Source organism: Maniola jurtina, chromosome 2, assembly GCF_905333055.1.
Source record: "Maniola jurtina chromosome 2, ilManJurt1.1, whole genome shotgun sequence".
NCBI classification, from domain to species: domain Eukaryota; kingdom Metazoa; phylum Arthropoda; class Insecta; order Lepidoptera; family Nymphalidae; genus Maniola; species Maniola jurtina.
The window spans coordinates 15,710,254-15,733,923 of record NC_060030.1 but is presented as its reverse complement, the minus strand read 5'-3'; the positions used below and the strand labels follow the sequence as shown (position 1 = coordinate 15,733,923).

The window sequence follows — 23,670 nt, the reverse complement described above, 5'->3', positions numbered from 1 at the left end:
CTACCTTTTTGCAGGAAGTACTGAACATAAAAATATGTCAATAGATTTACATCGATAACAAATCTTACTTTGATCTTTGATTTGATTGAGAAGAAAAAAAAATCAAGTTAAACAAACAATGACCAACGAACCCGGAAGAAATAATAATAGTTTTGCAATGGTGGTAGCCCTTGTTGAAAAGGAATGTGGGCCCAAGGCTGTAGTGCGATTTCGATTCAACGACTACCAACATCGACCAATTTGATTAATCGATTCCCTCTGACGATTTTGATTTCCAAAATGATTTATTTGGTAGCTTCGCTCGTAATATTTCGAATTATAAAACCAATAGCTTTAATGATAGATAAGTATATCAAGTAATTCTTGCCGGCCAAATAGCAAAGGTCTCCTCTGAGAATGAGAAAGGTTTAGGTCCACCACGTTGGCCAAATGCGGATTGGTAGACTTTACACACCTTTAAAAACATTATGGAGAACTTTCAGAGAAAAGTTCTACGCTTTGAAAGGAAAAACTTTTGGTATATGTAAAATGTTATAAAAGAGAAAATATCTATGATTCTAAACAATGACCTAATCTAATTCATTATTTACTCGATAAATAAATATTCGTTGATCTCTAAACTGAAACTCAAATTAAATAAGGAAAATGAACCTTTTATACGCGTACAATATTTCGTTACCTGTTTTCCAATTCGCAGTTACGACTTGTTCTCAGAAATCGTTAAAAGCCGCTAAGCAAATGCCTATCTCATGAGTCTCATGACAAGATAATTTAAAGACCTCCGTCGTACGGTTACAGCCTCATATTATACCTCCGAGTATGTACCTCTTATATGTTAACGCATTTCATCAAAACTGCATTAACTATTACAAACATACAACTGGTCATTCCTCACTATACTTACTGAAATTATAAATACCAAGGTAGGTATGTCTGTCTGTTACCTTTTCACTGCTAAACCGATGAACATATTCATATTATGATGAAATTTTCAAAGTTAAGTGATATAAATAAAAATAAATAAATTATTAAAAAACAAAAAATGTACGGTATATGTATATGTAAGATAATTAATAATAGTGATAATTAATTACGTACCTATACCAAAAAACTAAACTAAAAAAGTCGTGGAGATAAACAAGCTATCTTTGATTCTTACCCATGCTTCTTAGGCTATCACTTTTATCATTGCCTATTTCAAACCTTAATAGTTATCTGCCAACACCTAACTGTTTTTGTTTACGTATTTTATTGCTTTCCATTAAGTATTTATTATTAGCATCGATACGGGTATCTAGTAACATTAAATAATTTATTAAGTAGAACAGCTCGTTTGCGGCCCAATGTCGTACAGGAAATTAGACGCATTTGGAATTGTTTACGTTCTTTGAATTCGTAATCAGCGTTTTCCATATAAACATTTTCAAAATCAATACTATTGGTATTTTTCATTCGATTATGTGATTTTTTTTTTGGCTGTCTAAGCATGTTTTTATTTATAAGTCGAAAACAACATATTTGATTCATATTTCATACGCAAAAAATATATGTCGCTGACTAGTAAACAAAATATATGTTGCTGACTACTAGACTACAGACAAAAACAAACATAAGTCAATGTTTCAATTTTACCAGTTTTATTATACCCTTAATATGAATGAATGTATAAATGAATGAATATACTTTTGCTATACACAACAAAATTAATACAGAAAAGATATACAAAGCAAAACAACAATATAGGCAAGTACAATTTGGCGGCCTTATCGCTCCCTAGAGATCTCTTATAGGCATCCAAAATGATGCAAAGGACCCTTTAGAATATTAGAGGTAGGTGTTAGATCAACTATCCACAAACTTGAGTCTGGCTCTAGTGGTTGGGACTTCGGCCTCATATTTGGGGGAATACGGGGAAAATTCCCGGGATTTTGGGTAGTCACTAGTCACCTTTAGATTTACAAAATTAGGTGTGCATGTGGAGTTGGATCCGTGGTCTCAACTTCCAACCCACCGTCGTCACTGGTGGTTTTGAAAACGTGTCTACAAAATTTCATTTAAAAATAATCAAATTAGAGCCAAACAAATAATGGTCTGGAGCGTGTTACGAATAAATTCCTCTTAATAAATTCCAAAATTCACAAGATTTTATGCAATTGATTTATGAAAGTGAAGCTAAATAAAACAGGTTGACAGGTTTTCGTTTTTTTGATGAGAGAAGATATTTTCTACAGTCTTATGTAAATAATACTTTCATATGTGAAGCGAAACTGGTCGAACTGGATACATATTGGAAAATTAACGAAGTTGGAAGTATTTACAACGGCAAACCTTTAAATTCTGGTAAAATCTCAACATAGTGTAAATCAAAGTGACAATAGACATTTTGTACAACATGAGTAGAGTATCTTCGATTCTGTACCTATTTGCTTATTTATACTTTCTAAACTTCTAAGTAGGAAGGGCCTAGGGGAGCTAGATTCCGTCCACTTTTTTTTTTTAATTTTATTTGGCACTTATACTTAGCGCAGTTTTAAGTTGGACAGGGCGAAAATGTATGTGGTTGTAATAATTTATAACGATAAATTATTAAAATGTAGACTATTTTTATTAAATGTTAGCATTTCTTACTTTACTCAGTTTACTGGTTTTTCTAATCTTTTTAGAAAGCTGAAAATGCCTATTTCAGAGGTTACCGTCCACTAAATCCAGATACCGTCCACCTATGCACTAGTGTTCGCCATCGTAGCATTATAATCGAAGGTAAGCCTTCAACAAAAAACATGTACAAATTTTGGTAAGTAGATAAAGGTAATTCAGACTATCTAAGTAGGTACCTAATAAATAATTATTATTATTCCAATGGTTATCGAAGTGTGACGAATATTCTTAAATAAAATTTGCAATTATTCACGTTAACCCGGTTAAAGTTTGTTACAAAAGAAAATTGCAAAAGTGATAAATTAATTGCATTTAAAATTATATGTGGACGGATCCATTAACCGTCTGACGATAAAGATCGGAATGTAGCAACACCAAGACGTGGCAAGTGAATCAAATGCATGTGATGTGTTGAATCACAAGTGCAATTATAGCAAAAGACTATGGCGGTGAACTTCAAGAGCCAATCAATTCAACATCAAATTCAGGGAGGAAAGAGCCAATGGCAACGTTACATATTTTGATTTTTATCAAGGCCTTTATAGCCTCGATAGCTCAACGATTAAAGAAACGGACTTAAATCCGAAAGGTCGCCGTTTCAAACCTCACCCGTTGCACTATTGCCGTATCTACTCCTTTTTTTTTTTTTGTTCTTGTGAGGAAAATCCATCATGGATACCACTGACTACGGGGGAGCACAGTGGTTATGTCGGCCTACCGACAAAAACCTCTCTATCTACTCCTAGCACAAGCTTAACGCTTAATTGGAGGGGAAAGGGGAATATTAGTCATAATGATAAACTTGGCTAAAATTCTTTAAAAAAGTCATCATTAACTGATAGATGTCCACTTCTAGGCATGGCATCAGTTTCTTACTTTGTTGGGATTTACGCCACCTTATCCAGCAGCGGCTTCCTGCAACTCGTTTGGTATCGTCTGGTCCCTCCGTGGCCTGGGTCTTACAAAGGTGCGGACCCCTATCGGTTTTCCAACTATGTGTTCTGTTCATTGGCACTTCAGCTTCCTAACCCGCTAATCTGTCAGATTCTCCCAAGAACCTTACGGATCTCCACACACCAGATTCAATTAAAAAAAATCGATATGGTGGCTAGTCAGTGTCTCCCGAGTGAGTTTGAATCTATGAGGGTTCGGCAATATATGGTATGGGGTATCGTAAGGATTCTAACGATACCCCATACATGCAAATCTATTCAGGCATTTAGAAGTTATGGTGTGATAAAGAAACTCACATAGGTACATACGTAGGTACGTAACTAGGTAAACCCTGAAAAGATTACACTTTTTTTTTCAGCAATCGTATGAAAAGCAGAGGCTAGGCTAGAGGTCGTTCAAAATGTACAGGAATTAGAAATGAATTAGAGCATTTGGTGGTGAGTGGTGACTGTAATGTCAGAGAGGTATTCTATCAAGTGTGATAGTTATTAAGGTCATATCCACATACCTTCGTAGTGATTGTCATCGTCATCGTTGCTGTGCGCGGTGCTGATCTGTCGGCACAGGTCCTCATACTCTGCCCAGTAGGCCGCCAAGGCCGCCGGGTCCGGCGCACGCGGCGGCATTGGCAGAGACATGTGCACTTCTGGAGTCTCCTGGAAATAACAAATTATGTTCATTCATCACCATTTTAATGAGCATCTACGTCTGGATATAATCCATTCTCAATTACATATTATGTTGTTGACATATCTACATTCACGCGGTCTTCACTCTAAAGTCTAAACTTCCGGCTCTTTGTCATCGCTCCGGAGACTACCTACACCAAATCAAGGTTTTATTAGACATTTTGGTATTTTTACTAAGTAGGTAGTCACACTATCACACACTATCACATCACACTAATATTATAAAGGCGAAAGTGTGTGTGTGTGTGTGTGTGTGTGTGTGTGTGTGTGTGTGTGTGTGTGTGTGTGTGTGTGTGTGTGTGTGTGTGTGTGTGTGTGTGTGTGGGTGTGTGTGTGTGTGTGTGTGTGTGTGTCTGTGTGTGTGTCTGTGTGTGTGTGTGTCTGTGTGTGTGTGTGTGTGTGTGTGTGTGTGTGTGTGTGTGTGTCTGTGTGTGTGTGTGTGTGTGTGTGTGTGTATGTTTGTTACTCCTTCACGCAAAAACTACTGGGCGGATTTGGCTGAAATTTGGAATGAAGATAGATAATATCCTGGATTAGCACATAGGCTACTTTTTATCCCGGAAAATCAAAGAGTTCCCACGGGATCTCGAAAAAGCTAAACCAAAGCGGGCGAAGTCGCGGGCATCGGCTAGTCTCCTATAAATTATGAATAGCTGGATTTATACTAAATAAGTCAGCTTCGCGAAGCTTTGCTTTGCATGTGCATAAACATACATCACGACCGCATTACTATACAACCCTTGTGAGTGAGGCTGCCCTCTCAGTTTGAACCCTACTATAACCTATTATTTCTTAACTAAAAAGTAGCTTCTCGCTGAATACGCGGCCCATAAGATCTTGTTACCGCGAACTGACAAAGAAATCATGATACGAGTGAAATAGCAAGTCACGTACGCGTGTCCAGAGAAGGATTTTGCAATTAATCTTTTAAGCCAGCTAAGGAAAAGTAACGTATAATAACTCCCTGAAACGAAGATTTTCAAAGAGATAATTAAAAACATTTTGGATTGAGACTATTATTTCATGATAGCAAACTCTATCGACACAGAAATAGTCGGACGCCACTTAACGATTGCAAAAGCAATTTTAAATGTAACCGATCGTTATCTAAAACCTCTAACAGTGTTAAGTGTTAATAAAACTTTATCTCATAATGTCCATTGCATTTAAAAGCGACAGATAAGGTTATCTTATCAAATCTAAATTAAATTAACCGAACATCGAACACAAAAGATATTAATGAGAACAAAAAAGTGTAACGACTATAAAAATTAATTACTACGAAATCGAACCATGCTATCTAATTGCAATCTATCAATTTAGGTTATATGCCACTAATTGGGAAACTGCAACGAAAATATTATCAGTGATAGTCTGAATTATACCTAAAACACAGAATATATAGGCTACCAGTGCAAAATTAAGAACCGCCATAACTAGAGAAAGCGAAGCTGATATACCATAACAAAGTCAGCCATATTATGCCACGAAAACTACTCTATAGTCCACTATGTAAGCTATTAAAAGAGTAACTACTTACAGTTGTAAGTTAAATTCTTTGTAACCCAAAAAGCGCTTTTTTTCGTAAGAACTTACTGTTAATTTTTGTATCAATATATCTGGCATGTCTGAAAGAAACTTAGAACCAGACTACGAACAAAATAAATCTAGTGGAATTCCGCAATGTAAGTTTGCTCACAAGTCACAACTATTCGCATCAATGTGGTACTATATTAAAATTTGAGGGTCCGTCATATATATCTACATTGCAAAGATGTTGAAGAAAAAGTCTGCACAGAATTATCCGCTTGCAGAATTCCGCTTTTGTTATTTGCCTAATAGAGTCTCAGACAACAATCCGGCGCACACCTCAATAAGTTTATCTATGCGACTCGCGCCATAAGCAAATATCTCCAAGACAAGGCCGTAGAAACCATATTTACATTAGCCGATTAAAATGGCGCCGCGCGACTCAATTAAGAAGCTTAATTATTGAACTTAACAAGTAATAAATCCATTGTTATCAGAGCCTTGGGTGTAAGTTTTGAATAACTTATAAACTCGTTTATTCTTTGGCGTTATCAGCTGTCAGTTTGTATTTAAAGTCATGGGTGTCCATATTTTCAATCGACATTTTTACAAATTTTACAAAACAGGTGTATTCATAAACTTGATCAGTTTTTCCGCACACCTGTTATAGGTGTCGTCGACAATGTGTAGTGCACGTAACAATAATTTAATCTAGTATAACAATTTCTACTAGTACTTACTACTAAACTTATAAACTAACAACATTAGGCTAAATATGGGTTATCAATAAGAATTATAAATATATGTAGGTAGATACATATGTAGGTAGGTACTTCATAGCGCATAGCTTCTGTCAATAACTAAATAAAGTCTAATTGAATGAAAATATTTTGAATTATGAATTTTGAATTTTAACTTTATCTCTATTCTTTCTTTTTTTTCGATCTATTCAACTTCCCTGGTTTTTGTTTCAGAGACAAGACAATTTTGAAAACATTAATGTTGCTGCTTGATCCACCCCGGCTTCTCTCGAGTTAAATTTTTGAAAATCCTTTCTTGGATATGTTTAGATAAAAACCTTCAAAATACCAACACAAAATCTCAAGTTTCTTTACCAAGCGATTTAAGCTATACGTTGATATTTCAGTTAGTCACTTCATTGGCTTTTGTATGTTTAGATTATTAATATTGATAATAAGGTATTTCTATTGTAATACATTAAATTACCTACATCGTATAGTTATGAAGTAACGTCTACATTCAACAACATAAATCTACTTCGACAGTCTCAATGTTATATTCGCAATCTAACATTATATTATACAAATTCCTGTACTCAAAATGGGTGTGGTTCAATATGAATTTAGGCGAGGCTGAGACATTAAAATTTGCAAATCTGTTAATAAATTATATTTTTATGCGAACATCAAAATGTTAAATGTAATTTTATTTAATACGAGCTTCTGGATAATCCATTTAAATAAGTTGACGTACTTATTTAAATATTTAGAGCATAAATGTGATGCTATTATGGAACGTTCACGGTCAACGCCATTTTAAAATATTTAAAAACTAGCTGATGCCCGCAGCTTCGCCCGCATGGATTGGTCAGATCCCCTGCAGCATCAGGATTGAGGAGTTGGACTCCAAATTTTTTATGAAACAATGTCGCAAAGTTCCTCTATCGATTAAAAAAGAAATGACGCAAATCGGTTCAGAAATCTCGGAGATTTCGGTGTACATAGGTAGAAAAACACAACTCCCTTTTTGAAAGTCGGTTAAAAAAGTAGCCTATGTTACTTCCTGGTCAATTCTCTACTTGTCTGTGAAAATCCCGTCAAAATCGGTTCAGCCGTTCCCAAGATTAGCCTTTTCAAACAGACAGACAGACAAAAATTTTAAAAACGTGTGATTCAGTTATAGTATCGTTTAAATAACCATATGACCTTAATATGCGGTAGTTATTTCAAAATTACAGACAGACACTCCAATTTTATTTATTAGTATAGATGAAACTACTTAAAGCAACTATGCATTATCCGATTATGCTAATAGAAAAAGACTATATTTTAAGCACATATAACTTGCATGGCTGATCTGTTCTCCGTAATATTCTCATAGGTTTGTTAAGTCTGCCAAACCGCACTTGGCCAGCTTGACGACTATGGCCTAAAACCCTTCTCAATTTGATAGGACACCTTTGTTCAGTAGTGGTCCGGCGATGTTTCAAAATGATGATGATCATGGGAATGACCACCTATACTATAAAGTGTATAGTTGAATTGAATTGAACTGAGTGGAAGCTGAATTGATAAAGAAGCAACTAATCTAGAATGAATGAATTTAACTTACCATTGAAGCTTAAACTCATGTTCATTATAATGCAATTATAATGTTTGATTTAATGCATGATAATGCACGAATTTTTACTACTAAAAACTCGAGTAATTCTATAAAAAACATGGTAATATAAAAAATATTTGGACAAATGAATTGAGTAATTCGTTTTGATACACCACAAAAAAAAACATTAATAAACACTGGTTTATCGTTCATTATAGCAGCAGCATATAAATATTCAAGAACATAAAATCAAATCACATAAAAAAATAATGAACATAGCAATTATATAACACACAATTTAATGAATGGAAAACACGAATACAATACTCGTGATATTGGAATTCAAATTATATATGTGACATGCGACAATGACCTTTATTCCAAAGTCAATCGACTTCAATTTTCATGATGTTGTAAGAGGCCCCTTGATCTATACTAATAAATAAAATTGGAGTGTCTGTCTGTAATTTCGAAATAACTACCCCATATTAAGCTCATATGGTTATTTGAACGATACCATAACTGAATCACACGTTTTTAAAATTTTTGTCTGTCTGTCAGTCTGTCTGTCTGTCTGTCTGTCTGTTTGAAAAGGCTAATCTTTGGAACGGCTGAACCGATTTTGACGGGACTTTCACAGGCAAGTAGAGGATTGACCAGGGCGTAAAATAGGCTACTTTTTTAACCGACTTTTAAAAAGGGAGTTGTGTTTTTCTACCTATGTACACCGAAAACCGATTTGCGTCATTTCTTTTTTAATCGATAGAGGAACTTTGCGACATTGTTTCATAAAAAATTTGGAGTCCAACTCCTCAATCCTGATGCTGCAGGGGATCTGACCAATCCACGCGGGCGAAGCTGCGGGCATCAGCTAGTATTATAATGAATCAGCCTTTTGACGCAGACACATGTTCTACAATTTGTTTATTTAATGATGAAAACCTTGTTGATATTAAAATATGCTATCGATAATATTTTTATCGCAGTAAATCCTATTCGCGCATTTTTGAATTGTTTCATATTTTTTGTAAGTCATTGTTAGATTTCCATATAATTTCTATACTCGCTACGTTGATTCTTTTTCTTAACTATTTCTCCATAAGACAATTATTACCATCATCACTACAGATACAATACCTGCCTGTCTATAAAGTCAATTTAGTTTTCTTGCGTTTTATGATTGAAAGAGCTTATTTCGAATTAGGACGAACAAATTCAATTTTTCAAAAGCTTTTATTAAATAGGTAAGTTATGTGAGTACATAAACAAATATTTTATATAATGCAGACGTAGTTAGCAACAAAAGCAATGAACAGAACTAAAGAAATGAAATGCCCAAATTGCGATGATAAATTATTCAACTGAACAAATTGAAAAGGAATAACTATGTAAATTGTCAAGAATATTTAGCATTAGTTGTACACTGAACTTCAATCGGAACACAACATCCTCGTCCTGTTTCCGTAATGGTTGAAATGAAGTTATCAATGGAACTAATTCAATGATATCATAAGTAGATACATTGTACAAAGGTACAAGTAGTTAAGTAGGCACTTACTTTTATTAGAAACAAGTGTATATGGACATGTATCATACGAGTATAATTGTACTTCCGTGTCTTTAATAAAACAACAAACAGCAGCTCCATTTTTGTTAATAAATTGATATGACTGAGAAATCAATTCTTTTGATTCTCAAAAGCGAATCAAACTATCAATGTGCACAGTCCAGATTCCGAGACTAGAGTAGGTATCTATCGATTTATTTAATATGGTGTTTTGAAATTCTATTTTAGGACCTTCTGAAACTGCTAATCAGTGTCTTTACCTATAAATAATTAATTATTCTAGTCAACATAAAACTGTTGTAAATAGAAAGAGCTAAAATGTAGCTGTTATCAACTCTTACTAACCAAATGGCCCGTATCTTTTTAGAAAAAATAAATTATTACTATCACCAATTGTACCTATGTAAAACTTTATGGCACTGTTTCTATAAACTCCAATAATTTGTCATTAGAATTCAAAGGGCCTCTTCAAGGTGAATGCCACAAAATGTTCCGGTTCTTAATAAAATTTATCCGACAAGATATCTGTATGTGAAAATATACATATTCAGTGATGTTTTACTTATTTACATAACATTTATACGAGAATTCTGGCAATAATCGCATCACACATCACACATACTATCCTAAGTGGTTTTATAAATATAATGACCGTTACAAAATTCCTAAACCACTCAGCAAATTGGGAATCCATGGTTGTAAAATTTAATGATACTGACTTCTTTGTATGGAGTATAATAATTTAGAACTCTCGTCTCAAATTCTGTGTGAACGGCTCCATTAGCTTTTTCACTATTAGCTAACTAAAAATTAAGTAAACTGTTACTGGAGTGTTTATTTATAAGTATACTCTACCTCTAAAATGTCTAAGGTTCCAACTATCCTATATTTAACGATCAGTTATTAATGTGTAAAGAATGTGTGAAAAAGCACCAGACCATATTATGGATCCTCCGTTTGTATACAAGAAAAAACTAAAGAAATTAAAACCAAAATTGCACTCACTAAATAAGCATACATTTCAATAAATTGCGAAAAATGAAAAAATATTTGCCCAAATCTTTGAATAGGTTTTAGAAAATCAAGAACAAAACCATAGTTGACCAACAATCGACATGATTTGGGATCACTATCTTATATCTACGAGTGAATAAGAATGGCAATATCATTACTCATATTTTATTAATATGCAGAAGCCAGATTATAACATGACATCATTTATGCATAATCGATTCTGAGTATTAGGAACGATTATGATGATTACAATCGGCATCTCAATCTAAATGTAGCGACAGGTCTGGAGTAAGTAACTAAAATATTATTCATTTATTATTCTATGATAGGGTAATCGGTAGAATATTGTTGTGTTTTTAATCAAAAGATTATTTTAATTGAAATAGAAGAAAATTATACATCTGCTCAACAATATATAAGTAAGATTATAAAATAATTTAGTATATAAGTAAGAATCCTTTAAAATCTTTTGGAATTCAGATTGTGTATTAATAATGTATTTTAATACACAAACTGAATTCGCTGACTTCGTGAAGAGTAACCTACTCGCAAAAAGCTTGGTACACTTGATGATGTTGATCGATTACGTGATGCCTCAAGTAAAAGTTATTTTCGATCTCGAAACTCAACCTGTTCAGTTAATTGAAATCCAATTTTGTTAAAATTTTAATTAACTTCCTGTGAAGTGGATTTTTGTAATTGGCTACCGCAAATTGCAATTGCTAAATAAGATAATTAGGCTTGATGACGTTCAATTTTAGGAATTATTAAAATTTTACAAAATTTAAGTAAACCTACTTTAATAAAAATGATAATTACGATGCAACATTTTGTTTTGAAACGATATAACATAAGATGATTTATTCTGACTTACAACTTATTAAAATTCATTTATTTAAAAAGAAGCAATTGTACTTACTTAATAATTTTGCAATGTAAAATAATTCACCCGAATAATTTTTTCACTTAAGAATGAATAAAAATAAGTTACTTTACATACTTGATGTTAAGCAGAAAGTAATGACCGTAGCATTATTATATGAAGTTTTTAATTTATTTATTGCTTTTTTAAATTCACTTATTTAAGTAATAGGTATTTACTAAAGCTATTATTAAAGCTAATGGAGAAACAACAACTTAAGAGTCTGCGCCTAAACAAACATTACAAGCCAATATTATCACACATACTATACCGGCGACAAATATAATATACCTATATGTACTTATGAATGTTAAAGTTACGAGAATTTTGAAGAAAAATAAAATGATTCATAATTAATAATTATTTTAAAATACATAATTCAAATTAATGTGCAGACTTGGATGAATAAATACTCAGGATGGTATGCTCCGAAAAGTCAAATGAAGCAGGGCTAACTGTCAGTTGATGAGTATGTGTGCGTTATGGAATGATACCATTCACATATGAAAATTTGCCTATTTTCCTATTTTTCCCTATTTTTCCCTTTCACGATGATTATTATTAATAAATGAGATCTCATTAGATTAGTCTTTATTATGATAGTTACAAATCAATGGATGTTCGATGATAAAAATAATAATAATAGATTGCAACGTATTAAAATTTACCTACTTTGTTTTTACATAACTTTGAATTTTACAGTATAGGGCCTCTGGCCCTATTGAAAATCTCTGCTTAACAGGGTGCCCATCACCATATATACTATATAATCGTATCCTGACAGTTAAAAATTAAAAAGTTAAAAAGTCAAATATAAAAACACAATATATTCACTAAAAATATTTAATAATAATCCAAGTATGTACCAGTTGGCGATTTTGTTTAGCGTAGCTCGCAGGGTTAGTAGACTATTCACTACTTTTGGTGTTATACACCGGGCAAGTTTACATCCTTATATCGTAGATCTCTTACCAAATTACACAAAGCGGCTCTTGGGTAGCGGTTTTTTTTTTCTCTAAGCCAAATTCAAAGTTATTTATTCAAAATGGGTTCATATTTTATTTGTCTCGTTTTTTCTGACATTTATGACCTTAAAAAAATATCTAAATAAAGATAAATATTCTAGCTATCCGTATAGCGTCCCATCTTTGACCACATCACGCGTGACGAGTCCTCCGTTCGTCGCTAAGGTTGTTTTGGTGGGTGCCTACTACCTATCATGGACTAACTATAACTAAATAATATTATTAATGTAGTAAGATTTTGATTACCTATTTATTTATTTCTTTATTGCACACACAAACATATACATTTACAAAAAACATAGAAGACAACATGGTAAGTACGTTAGTACATTGGTCAGATAAAAACGTATGTTTTTATCTGTCCAATTACGTAGGTACCTAGGTACTTCATGATAAATTTGGCATGCAGCTATTATGACGGAGACTGGTATATTAAATGTACTACAATTTAGTAATAAGTTTTGTTTTAGTTAAATTTCAATATCAATTTAAAATCTTTTAATTAACAAAACAGCCCTTTTCGCTTAATTATATTATGATTGTCATCAAAAATAAAATATAAATTTGTCTAAATATAATGAAAAAAAAAATTGCTCATTTTTAGGCAAAATTACCCCATTTATTTTCTGACAACCCTAGACTTCAATTTGAAGTTGTGTAATTTGCACAGCACGATTACGATACGATTTAAAATTAAATTATTTAATTGAAGTGTCCATAAATTTAGTATGTACTAGATCAACAATGACAGATTACCGGTGTTACAAAAAATGAAACGTAAATGTGTGCGTGAAATAGAGTTGTCCTGACTTTAGCATTTGTATTATCGATAGTCTTACTGGCGAAATCATAGGACACTAATGAGTTAGTTTAACGAAGTGAAGTAAAAAGCATCTTATAATTTTAAAAAAGTCAAATACATTTCAAATACACAAATAGTAACAAAGCTAAAGCTAGGTAACAGATTATTATTTATTAATGAAATGACTTGGTGCAGCTACTACGAAATAAACGATTGATAAATCTATATGTATAGGTATATAACGTTGTCAAGAATATAAATGCGTAAGTATGGATGTTTCTGTGTGTTTGTGTTTTTATTACCTCTTCACGCCTTTATTTTTTTAAAGGGTGCAAGTAAATTTAATTTGATTAATTACAATAACACTGTGATATAATGTCTAAGTGACAAGTTAATAAAAATAAATAGTATATATGGCGCTCAATTTATAGCTAATGACCTCCCCGATAAGCACTTAAATACAGTAAGTAATGTACGGGGTTACCCTTAACCCTGTATATGAAATCTAAGTCACGCTAAATAAAATAAAAATTAGTATAAATATTTATTTCGTTCTTTTCTTTTATTGGAAAGTAGTGTTTTATATTGTATTTTACATACATCACATGAAACCTATCACATCAAACCTACCGGTAGACACGATTATCGACTATCGATACTTGTGACGTCATTACTTTGTCAATCCCTATCGTAAACAAACGTTTTTAAATTTTACACAAAATATCCAAAAATTCTTCATTTAGCAATGTAATTTGATGATAAGTCTTAAGGGAAACCTATTATCTAAGCTTCCAATAGCTATTTTGCCTAATTTTCAAACAACAAATGATGAAATAATGATTATAAACAATAAGTATAAATAATCAGTAATTACCTGTGAAACGTGTATTTACGCGGATTATAACGTCTTGTAACGTCACATTCGCTCACTGAACAAGACACCATGGTGGCAGAACATAGATTTTACGTTTTAATCGTAAAATTATTTAGTAAATGCAAAAAATCACCTCGACTTGGAACAGGCCGAACTTATAAGGACCGACACTCACGTAAATAATGACTTATCGGCATCTTGTTTCGCTATCTCGCTTTCGCTCGCGGCAGTGGGTCTTATCTAACTACTCTCGCTCCCTCGCTTTGTCAGTCTTTGAGCGAAGCGAAAAATCATAGGTCTATGGAAGTGTCAAACAAAAAAATATAATCACTACGTTGTGTCAAATGCGTATCGGAAGGTGTTAAGTGGCCAGTTTCGTAGAATTTATGTTGAGTTTGTGTGCGTGACGTGTAATTACAGAGATTTGGTCGATAGTTGTGCTTCCTTCGTTTGTACGGCGGGGTCACCGGTTGTGTGCAGACTGATAAACTTCCTGCCTGAAAATCTGACTGTTCATAAGAGGAGAAATTGACTAACTGACTAATCAACGTACCTACAACACAAACCACTTTGTCTAGAACGTGTTTTGTCTATAATAGGCTGTAGTAGAGACCTCCATTAAAAATGATTTTAATTTTCAGAAATTCCACAGAAGCAAAGCTCAGGTGTGTCAGGCGAGGGCGACTTAGCATATTATAAAAAGCATAATATTTCTGATTTTCTTCAAATAAAGTTTGTAAGAAGAGCGAAAGTCAAAATCTTTTCTGCATTGTCGCAATAATCGCCAAAGTCCACCAAATTCACTTTAAAATAGCCAAACAACAATAAAACAATGTTGAGGAAGTAAAGAAACCATGTTGCGTTGTTTTTAAACACCATTGAGTTACTCTAATAATTTAACTGCTTAATTAAAGTTATAAAATATGATAACATCACTTAAAACTAAAAAGGTTACACTGAAGTATATCTAAAAAAAAATTACTTCTCTCATTAGGCAATATTTAGGCTAACTTTCCCACGAGCCTAAAACTTCCTACTTTTAAAAATATAGCAACGCAAGTAATTAGATTACACAAAGAGATAAAAGGAAAAAATAGCAAAGTCAGTCTTATAACATTTATAACAAGCTATATGCTGTATTACAGAGCCTTATGCAACGACATTATGAATTAGAATTATCATATGTATGACTTACATAACATAATCACTGCATCCAGTGTAATAATTGGTGTTACTTTCATTTTGGCTTGGAAATCAAATATTAGTTCGACTCAGCAATTTTTTAAAATTATGAGTCTCATTTGCTGGACAGATATTTACTGTTTTTGATTTTTGTTGATCCTTTGTATTGTAGAAAATAGTTGTGATTGATTTTTCATTTATGTTTCTTTCTGTTTAAATCAATCTATTCGGTACTAGACGTTCCGTCTGAGTTGATTAAGGATCTTTTTAAAATCCCTTGGGAACTCTTTAATATATTATGTCGAAATAAAAAGTAGCCTATCTCTGTCTCTAAGATGCAAGCTATCTCTTATACAAAATTTCATCAAAATCTAAAAAAGTAAATTGAGAGTGTCAAAAGATAGGGGACAGAAAGATTTTTGTATTTATAATGTTAGTATGGATTATAATGATATCACTAAGAACGATGATGAATCAAATAACAATGGACCTAAGGTCTGCAGTTTGCATCTAAAGACTAAAGTGCAAACCTCGTTAATTGAAAAAGTCACCTTATTACGTAATTTCAATGTTACTGACATAAAACTTATTATAGTTTTTAAAACGACGCACAAGCAACTTATCTCTATACCTTTGATTAGCACCGAAAAGCAGGTGACATGTTAAATTGGCATTTATTCCATTAAAATTAAAGTCTGTTATAGAATAAAAGATATGGTCCGTAAAGACCCGCTTATCTTCTACTGGTACATGCGAGTTTTATACGCACGTAGACACTTGCACCGGTTGTATCTTACTCATATTACAAGAAATTGAATATAAATGATGGGATTTCCTTTACATTTACATAACAGTTCACATATTACACTATCGTAAGATGTTATAATGTCTTTGCATACAGATCTATCGGACGTTGATTACGATTTATTTATTTAGATTGCCACGTCGGAAACGCGTATCTTGGTTAGTACGATATTCTTCGATAACATAGGAATACTAAATTGCATGTAGAGTATGAATTGCTTCCGTTTCTTTTGAGCGATTAGTTCCTTTAGTTTTTTATTTACAGTCAGTCCAGTCAGTCTTTTAAAGTACTTACTATCTACTATCTAACTTTAAGGTCCTGAGCAAAGTGTTCTTCGTTTAACGAAGAATGGCCTACAAAGGTTAAGTGCAGGTTTGGATATTAACACATATCAAGAAATGAATCTATGGTTATATTAATTTTTGGTTCTAGTTTATTAATCCATACTTTAGTTTTCGGAAATCCTTTTTCTAACAAGGATAAGGAAAATGCCAAGAGTTTCTCTATATTTTTTCTTTTTGTGGTCGGTTTCTTTTATTGGGATTATATCTTTAATTATGTACAAGTTGCCATGATATAAAGTTAAAATAATCATTTTTTTATTCTAATACGCAGATTATTTATAACCTGTCTAGTGCAGACTATTACATGCCATTATCTAAATCACATAGAGCCTCCAAAATTCTCAATGAAACGTATCATTGCAAAACAATGACAAGTCGCAGTCTATTTGGGAGTAACAATAGGGCGGTGGCGTAACGTCTCCCGCGAACTGATCTCATTCACTGATTTGCCCTACAAATATTGTGCATGTACTTGACATTCGCTGGATTGCCATTATTTCCAAGCGTTGATCTTCCTCTTGTTTTTCTTCGTTATCGATCCAGATGGCTGGAGATCGATTTATACTCCGTTTGCCAATACGCGATTTCCAACTGACAACACTTTTACCTGTGGGCTGTGTACTATCAATTAAACTTGCCTTGCTTCCCCAATCATTATGTGCCAGAAAGCGGTTGGACCTCTCGAAAAGACCTATTTCTAGAAGTGGACTAATGAGTTGGGTTGGGTATTCACCTTTATTTAATTGTGTTAGTTCATCCTTTCTCTTATGTCACATCGATAGTATTTTATTAGGATTACTTGGATTCGGATATAAACAACAATTTTTAGCCAAGAATTTTAAATAATACTTGTGGAACATTATAAATATTTTATTACTCTACTTCTATATCTAATCTTACGTTCTTTGATTGCTTGGAGTTTTCTGGGGTTTTTTCTTTATCTCACTGACTAATCCTATTCTCAACACTTTTCAAAGGAGTAAATATGCTATCTAAAAATAGATAATCATTCACCTTCTGTAAAGTAGCTTAAGCTTATTTATCAGTAAGATCTAGATCCACTAAACAAGATCTGTCTAGTTTGATGGAGGGATTAAGAACGCGATGCAAAAATGTCCAAGAAAAACAATAATTCTTTCAAAGATGGAGATACTACGCGTCAATATTACTTAAGTGTTTTTATAAATAACTCGAAGTCAGGGTTTTTCAAAACATTACTGCGTATGATATTGATAGTATTATCATAGATATAAAAATCTACTTGTCCATGACGATAAGTGACTAGTTTGGACATCTTAAAAAAAAAGTTGTCCGTTATTTAGATAGTGCACTAACACTATAAAACGTTGTTGTCGTTAGATAAGTACTATTACCCTTATCAAAATCGATTTCAACAACTGCATTTCAGGTTCGAGCTTCGAAACAATACTTTAGCACCATTTCAAAAAGATTTTGACTTAAGTTTTTCATGTACATATTTGTGTATTTTATGTGATTGCAAATTATTTTTCTTTCTCAGCAAAGAAATATTATTCAATCCTATACTTCTATTCCCATTTTGTTTGCTACTGTAACCCCGATCTCAGCTGAAGATAAGTCGTAGGAACAAACGGCATGATGGATTACCACAAAAGTGGCTAAGCTCCTGGTTCTTACTTAACATCACTTTTGATCTAATCCATCAAGTATACGCATTGTTTATCGTGCACATTTCTAACTTATCAAGTGATCTAGATAAAATAATCACTCTAATTTTTGGGTTCCATACCCTATTGCTTAACCTCCTGTATCTCATGGACTAAGTAGAGCTGAATTACAGAGTTTATTCATTTTTATTTATTCATTTGTTTATTTCTATTGCCACTAAACCACAAATCATAAAAACCAAGATGACGAAATTCAAAATGGCGGCCATACTAATTAAAAAGTACATAATGCTCGTTATCTTGAACGATGGTACGGAACCCTTCGTGTGCTAATCCAACTCGCACTTGACAGGTTTTTTATGAGCAGAATCTTTATTGCAGCATTATGATTGATCACATCTTCATCTAATTTCGGTATTGCCAATGTATTTTTATTTTCTCTTATCTTTGTTATCTATTTGTTGCTTATTTTCTTTTTCTTTTTATATTCTTTTCCACTACTGAGTTCATTGTTTTTTGTCATTAATTGGCTTTGTCTATCGCTAATTGCTACGTTCATGTTATTTATCTCAACCTCTAATGATACCGAGATTATAGTCAGATTACCATAAACAAATATACAGTAACTATTCAGTTGCAAAAGTAGTTTAGATTCACCTGATGCATATAAAGCTTGTAGTGAATTTTCTTAAAATTGACATTTATAAATCACAATAAGTGCTCTCTTCTTGGGCAAAGTAGTGTCCAATTTATTATTACATGAATAGAATAAAACACGAAAAACAAAAAGAAAGTGACAGTAAAAACTTGTTGTTTTAAATATTTAAATTGAAAAAGAAATTTTTATCATCTGTTCCATATGCATAAACACGACAGTGAACAAAGCTAAAACAATAAAATAATCATTTCAAATACATTAATTAATTTTAAAGTAAATCACCCGTGGCAAAGTAATCTGTGACTTATTGTCAACACATTATAGTTTAAATTCTACCATCATAACATTCCATCGAACACGAAGTTAAAGGCGTGAGCAAAAAATCGTAAACCAATATATTAAGACTACGTTTCACGTATCAAAATATATAATTTAAGGCCCTAACAGTCAGTTGTTAAGGTTGATAGTTCTATAAACGTTGATTAACACCTGCGATAATACGTTGATAAAAACCCGAGAAGTCTCTAAGTAAAGTTAGATTAAGTCACAGATTAAGTTCAAGGTGATCGTCGTGGTCTAACTGAGCAAGAAACGGACGAGACTATTTGAAACTTCAGCCGCATGATCGATAGACGTCGTCATTATGTTTTGAATGAATTCCATAGATCTTAACTATCGTCTTTATTCTACGTTATAAATTGTGGTTTAAATTTCAGCTAAGTCTCGCCATAAATCAACATTAGTACCTATTCACGTATTCACTAACCGTGTCTGTCTATTTTATTTGAATACCTAGTACTTACTTACTAGATGCGCGTTTTATCCGTGAGGATCATTTTCATATCATCGATCTTCACATCTTTAATTATTTATTATAGGTACATATTATATCTTTACAAAAAATTATCTGGATCCGTGAATGATCTGTTACAGTGTGATTGAAAATAAAGGCGTGAAAAATGATTAAATGGTACAGGAAAACATCGTGAGGAAATTTGCATACTCGAGAGTTATCTGTAATGTTCTCAAAGGTGTGTGAAGTCTGCCAATCTGCAAGTGACCAGCTTGGTGCACTATGGTGGTAGTTGATGATGTTGATGATAACTGGTAGGAAGGAGCCGGGGTCCAGGTATCGTTGGTAAACCAGAATCGAATCTTAAACCTCTTATAAAGACGGTTACTTTCTACCGATACACTATGTAGTGACTAGAGCTTTCTTGATTTAGGTCGTCACGTGTATGCAAATCATTAGATAAATGTTGGTAATCTTGTAGGTTAAAATTGAATATGATTCGCGCCAGTCGTGGTATGACAATTATACTAATTAAACAAATGACAAACATTTATGAACAAAAGAAACGATCATTAACATTAGTGTAGCCACTTTAAAATGACCAGAAGATTGAGACTGGAACATTAGTTGAAATTATTGACGGCTTGATTTCACAATAAGCAAAGACTGTGCTACTTTGAACAGCTCTTATATAATATGGTAATTTTACATTAATTATAATTGCTCTAAGTGAAATAGTTAACAATAGGTACGGTTAGTTCCACTGATTAAGTTACCTAAGTTGTCCGCTAGACAAATTAGCTAATGAATAACGAAATACGAAACTTCACATAAAATAATGCATTCAAGTATCCTATGACATTTTATAAACTTTACTAGCTGATGCCCGCGACTTCGTTCGCGTGGATGTAGGCTTTTTAAAATTCCCGTGGGAACTCTTTGATTTTCCGGGATAAAAAGTAGCCTATGTGCTAATCCAGGGTATAATCTATCTCCATTCTAAATTTCAGCCCAATCCGTCCAGTACTTTTTGCGTGAAGGAGTAACAAACACACACACACACACACATACAAACTTTCTCCTTTATAATATTAAGTGTGATAACAAAATTTCAGGTCCGAAAGTAAGTCATTTAAGAGTCTTGGTTAAGCAAATCTAGATGTAATAAGAAGAATAGAAGAAGAAACAAGGAGAAAAAGTGTTCGGAGACGTACAGACGAGTTCGGGTAATTCGTGCGAGTGATCTGAGCAAAGGTGACTTTTATTGAGGTGACAATGTAACATTTCACTGAAAACATCGTGCCTACTCCGATCCCAATAACAATATTGGTTAACAAGTGTAAATAAAAATTTATAACACCCCCGACAAGTGAAGGTTACAGTAACTAGAAAATAGCTGATAACTTTCAAACGGCTGAACCGATTTTCTTGGATTATAGCTAAGAACACTCTCGATCAAGCCACCTTTCAAACAAAAAAAACTAAATTAAAATCGGTTCATTCGTTTAGGCGCTACGATGCCACAGACAGATACACAGATACACACGTCAAACTTATAACACCTCTCTTTTTGGGTCGGGGGTTAAAAATACTTAATATCAGCCGATAATGTCGACAGCCTGAGGCGGACAGATGACTGGATGCATACTGCATTTCAAAATTGTCTCAGATCTGGATGGAAGTTTCAGCCACGGCTAGTTACCATACCGGCAAAGCCGTCGATTAAACTCGCAGCCAAGCGCGAACTTATCACTGACTAGAAACAATGCCAAGAGAAATCATATCCCCGGGGGTATGATGAATGTGGCGATATATTAGGAGACGCACGCAACGTGAAAACGAAGTGGCTGTGATATGAAGAAGTGGAGCAGGTCTCCACGGCGGAAGAAAGCGGCTAATTTCGCAATTTTGCGACTTTACGCGCTCTTTACGTTTCAGCTCAATGGGGTGCTTATTGTATGAATAAAATGATTTCTAAAATATTCATTTTTTTGCGGCTTAAACGAGATTACAAAATTCCTTGTGTGATCTGAGGCTTTAACTTCAATTCTTCGATTTCTTGTGTTTTGATTGGCTTATTAGAAAGAGTTGTCATAACTTGTCAAGCATCAAGCAATAATATTTGCATTTAGCTAGGTTTGATGTCGATGATTGTGAATTTTGTGATTATGAGTTTTGATAAAAAAGACTGTGACAGAAATGAAAAAATGAAGAATAACAACATTCTTTCACTTAGTTAATAATGTAAATGTATGAAATTATCTCTTATGATAAATAGAATCACATACGTTGCATAGAAACCATTTATTAAATGAAGGGTATAATAAAGACCAAATAACAAATCAATGTAGAGCTTCTAACTTCAAATATTTGAAATTACAAATTCGTTAAAAAGCTTGAACTAAAATAACGAAGACAGATTCGTAATTAATATTATAATATAATTCAATAATTACAACATAGTTATTAGTCTATACATATTTAGACATTCAGAGTGTGCAAAACGTGCAAAAGGAAATTACTAAATTGCATAGCAGAATATTTAATTAATATCATATTATCTTGATTAGGATCTGAGTTAATGGAAATAATAAACATTTCGAAATGTTACTTAGCTAATATAATAGGTTTGTAATATAATAATATTTAAATAAATGAATATTTTAATGGCAAACATTGTTTGTTTGCAACTAAATATTAACTATAATAATTTAAATATATTATTCGAAACAAGAAGTACAGAATTTAATAACATTAACCATTATAAAGGCATGCAAAGTTACATATTCTACCAGCAATCTATGACATGCTAACTTTGGAATAAAGGAATAAAGGAAGAGCGTGCAAAATTGCAAGTTACACGTCATGATTCCATGAGAAATGAAATGGTCAAGTGGAGTTAACTTTTGCGTCAAATTGTTTTCCATTACCTATAATAATATTATGCTCAATTCTGTATCCAGATCCCAGACATGATTTGTACCTAAAGATGGCTGGATATCGAGATTTCCCAATTCCATAAAAAATTAACAGTTTCCTACTATAATCCTGCCATCTTACTATAATCAGAGTGAACTTCGTGAATGGTGCTATAGTTCTGTGCTCTGGTGTTTGTTTTCTTAAAAAAATTACATTTGTATTGACTCTGACCTACACAGCCGGTTAATTCAGGTTTAGTAACAACATTACAGGATATAAATAGTCGGTATTAATTACGTTTTTTGACATGAGCATGTGCTATCCTTGCACGTGTACACTTTAACCACAAAACAGCTGCAACTCGACCGCTATACTGCACAGTGCAAAATTATCTACTACGTTTTTTGCTGTGAACTTTTTACCTTGACGTTCTATTAGTGGAACAATAAGTACAAAAAGATCAAGCAAACAGTCATTATAAAGTATAGTTATTATTAGCTGTGTGTTCTTTTATGGATTACATAAAGCATTAACATTTACATTTATTAATTGTCCCATAAGGTTCCAAAACTTGGTAATTCAATGACGACACATAACACAGAACATACTATAAAAATTACCTTGCATTTGTTTTAAACTTGAATTTACTTAATTCTCCCCCTTGTAGATAGTCATATTTTGATTTCACTTCCCCCCATAATGTCTTTATCATACTAGCGCATTCGCATACAGCACTTTATATTTCGCTACCGCATGTGAAATACGTTGGTATACTAATGGCGTTTTACCGTAGGTAACTAAAGAATTCCACAATAAATAAAAGAATGCCTAATAAACTATTGCACATCCCCATTAAAAATGATGGTTGCTAGCGAACCGATATTGTAATCATCATCATCGTATTCATTGAGACAGAAGAGCATTTTTACGATAAAAACCGAGAAA

At 33.0% G+C, this 23,670-nt stretch overlaps 1 protein-coding gene across 1 annotated transcript in view; it reads right to left on the bottom strand.

The window, feature by feature from the left end:
* Window positions 1-23,670, bottom strand: part of LOC123874746 (rho GTPase-activating protein conundrum) — an 84,402-nt gene that overhangs the window by 58,885 nt on the left and 1,847 nt on the right. The window contains exon 2 of the mRNA XM_045920236.1: window positions 4,121-4,268. Within this exon, the coding sequence (XP_045776192.1) occupies window positions 4,121-4,268 (148 nt within the window). The remainder of the gene's footprint in view (window positions 1-4,120; window positions 4,269-23,670) is intronic.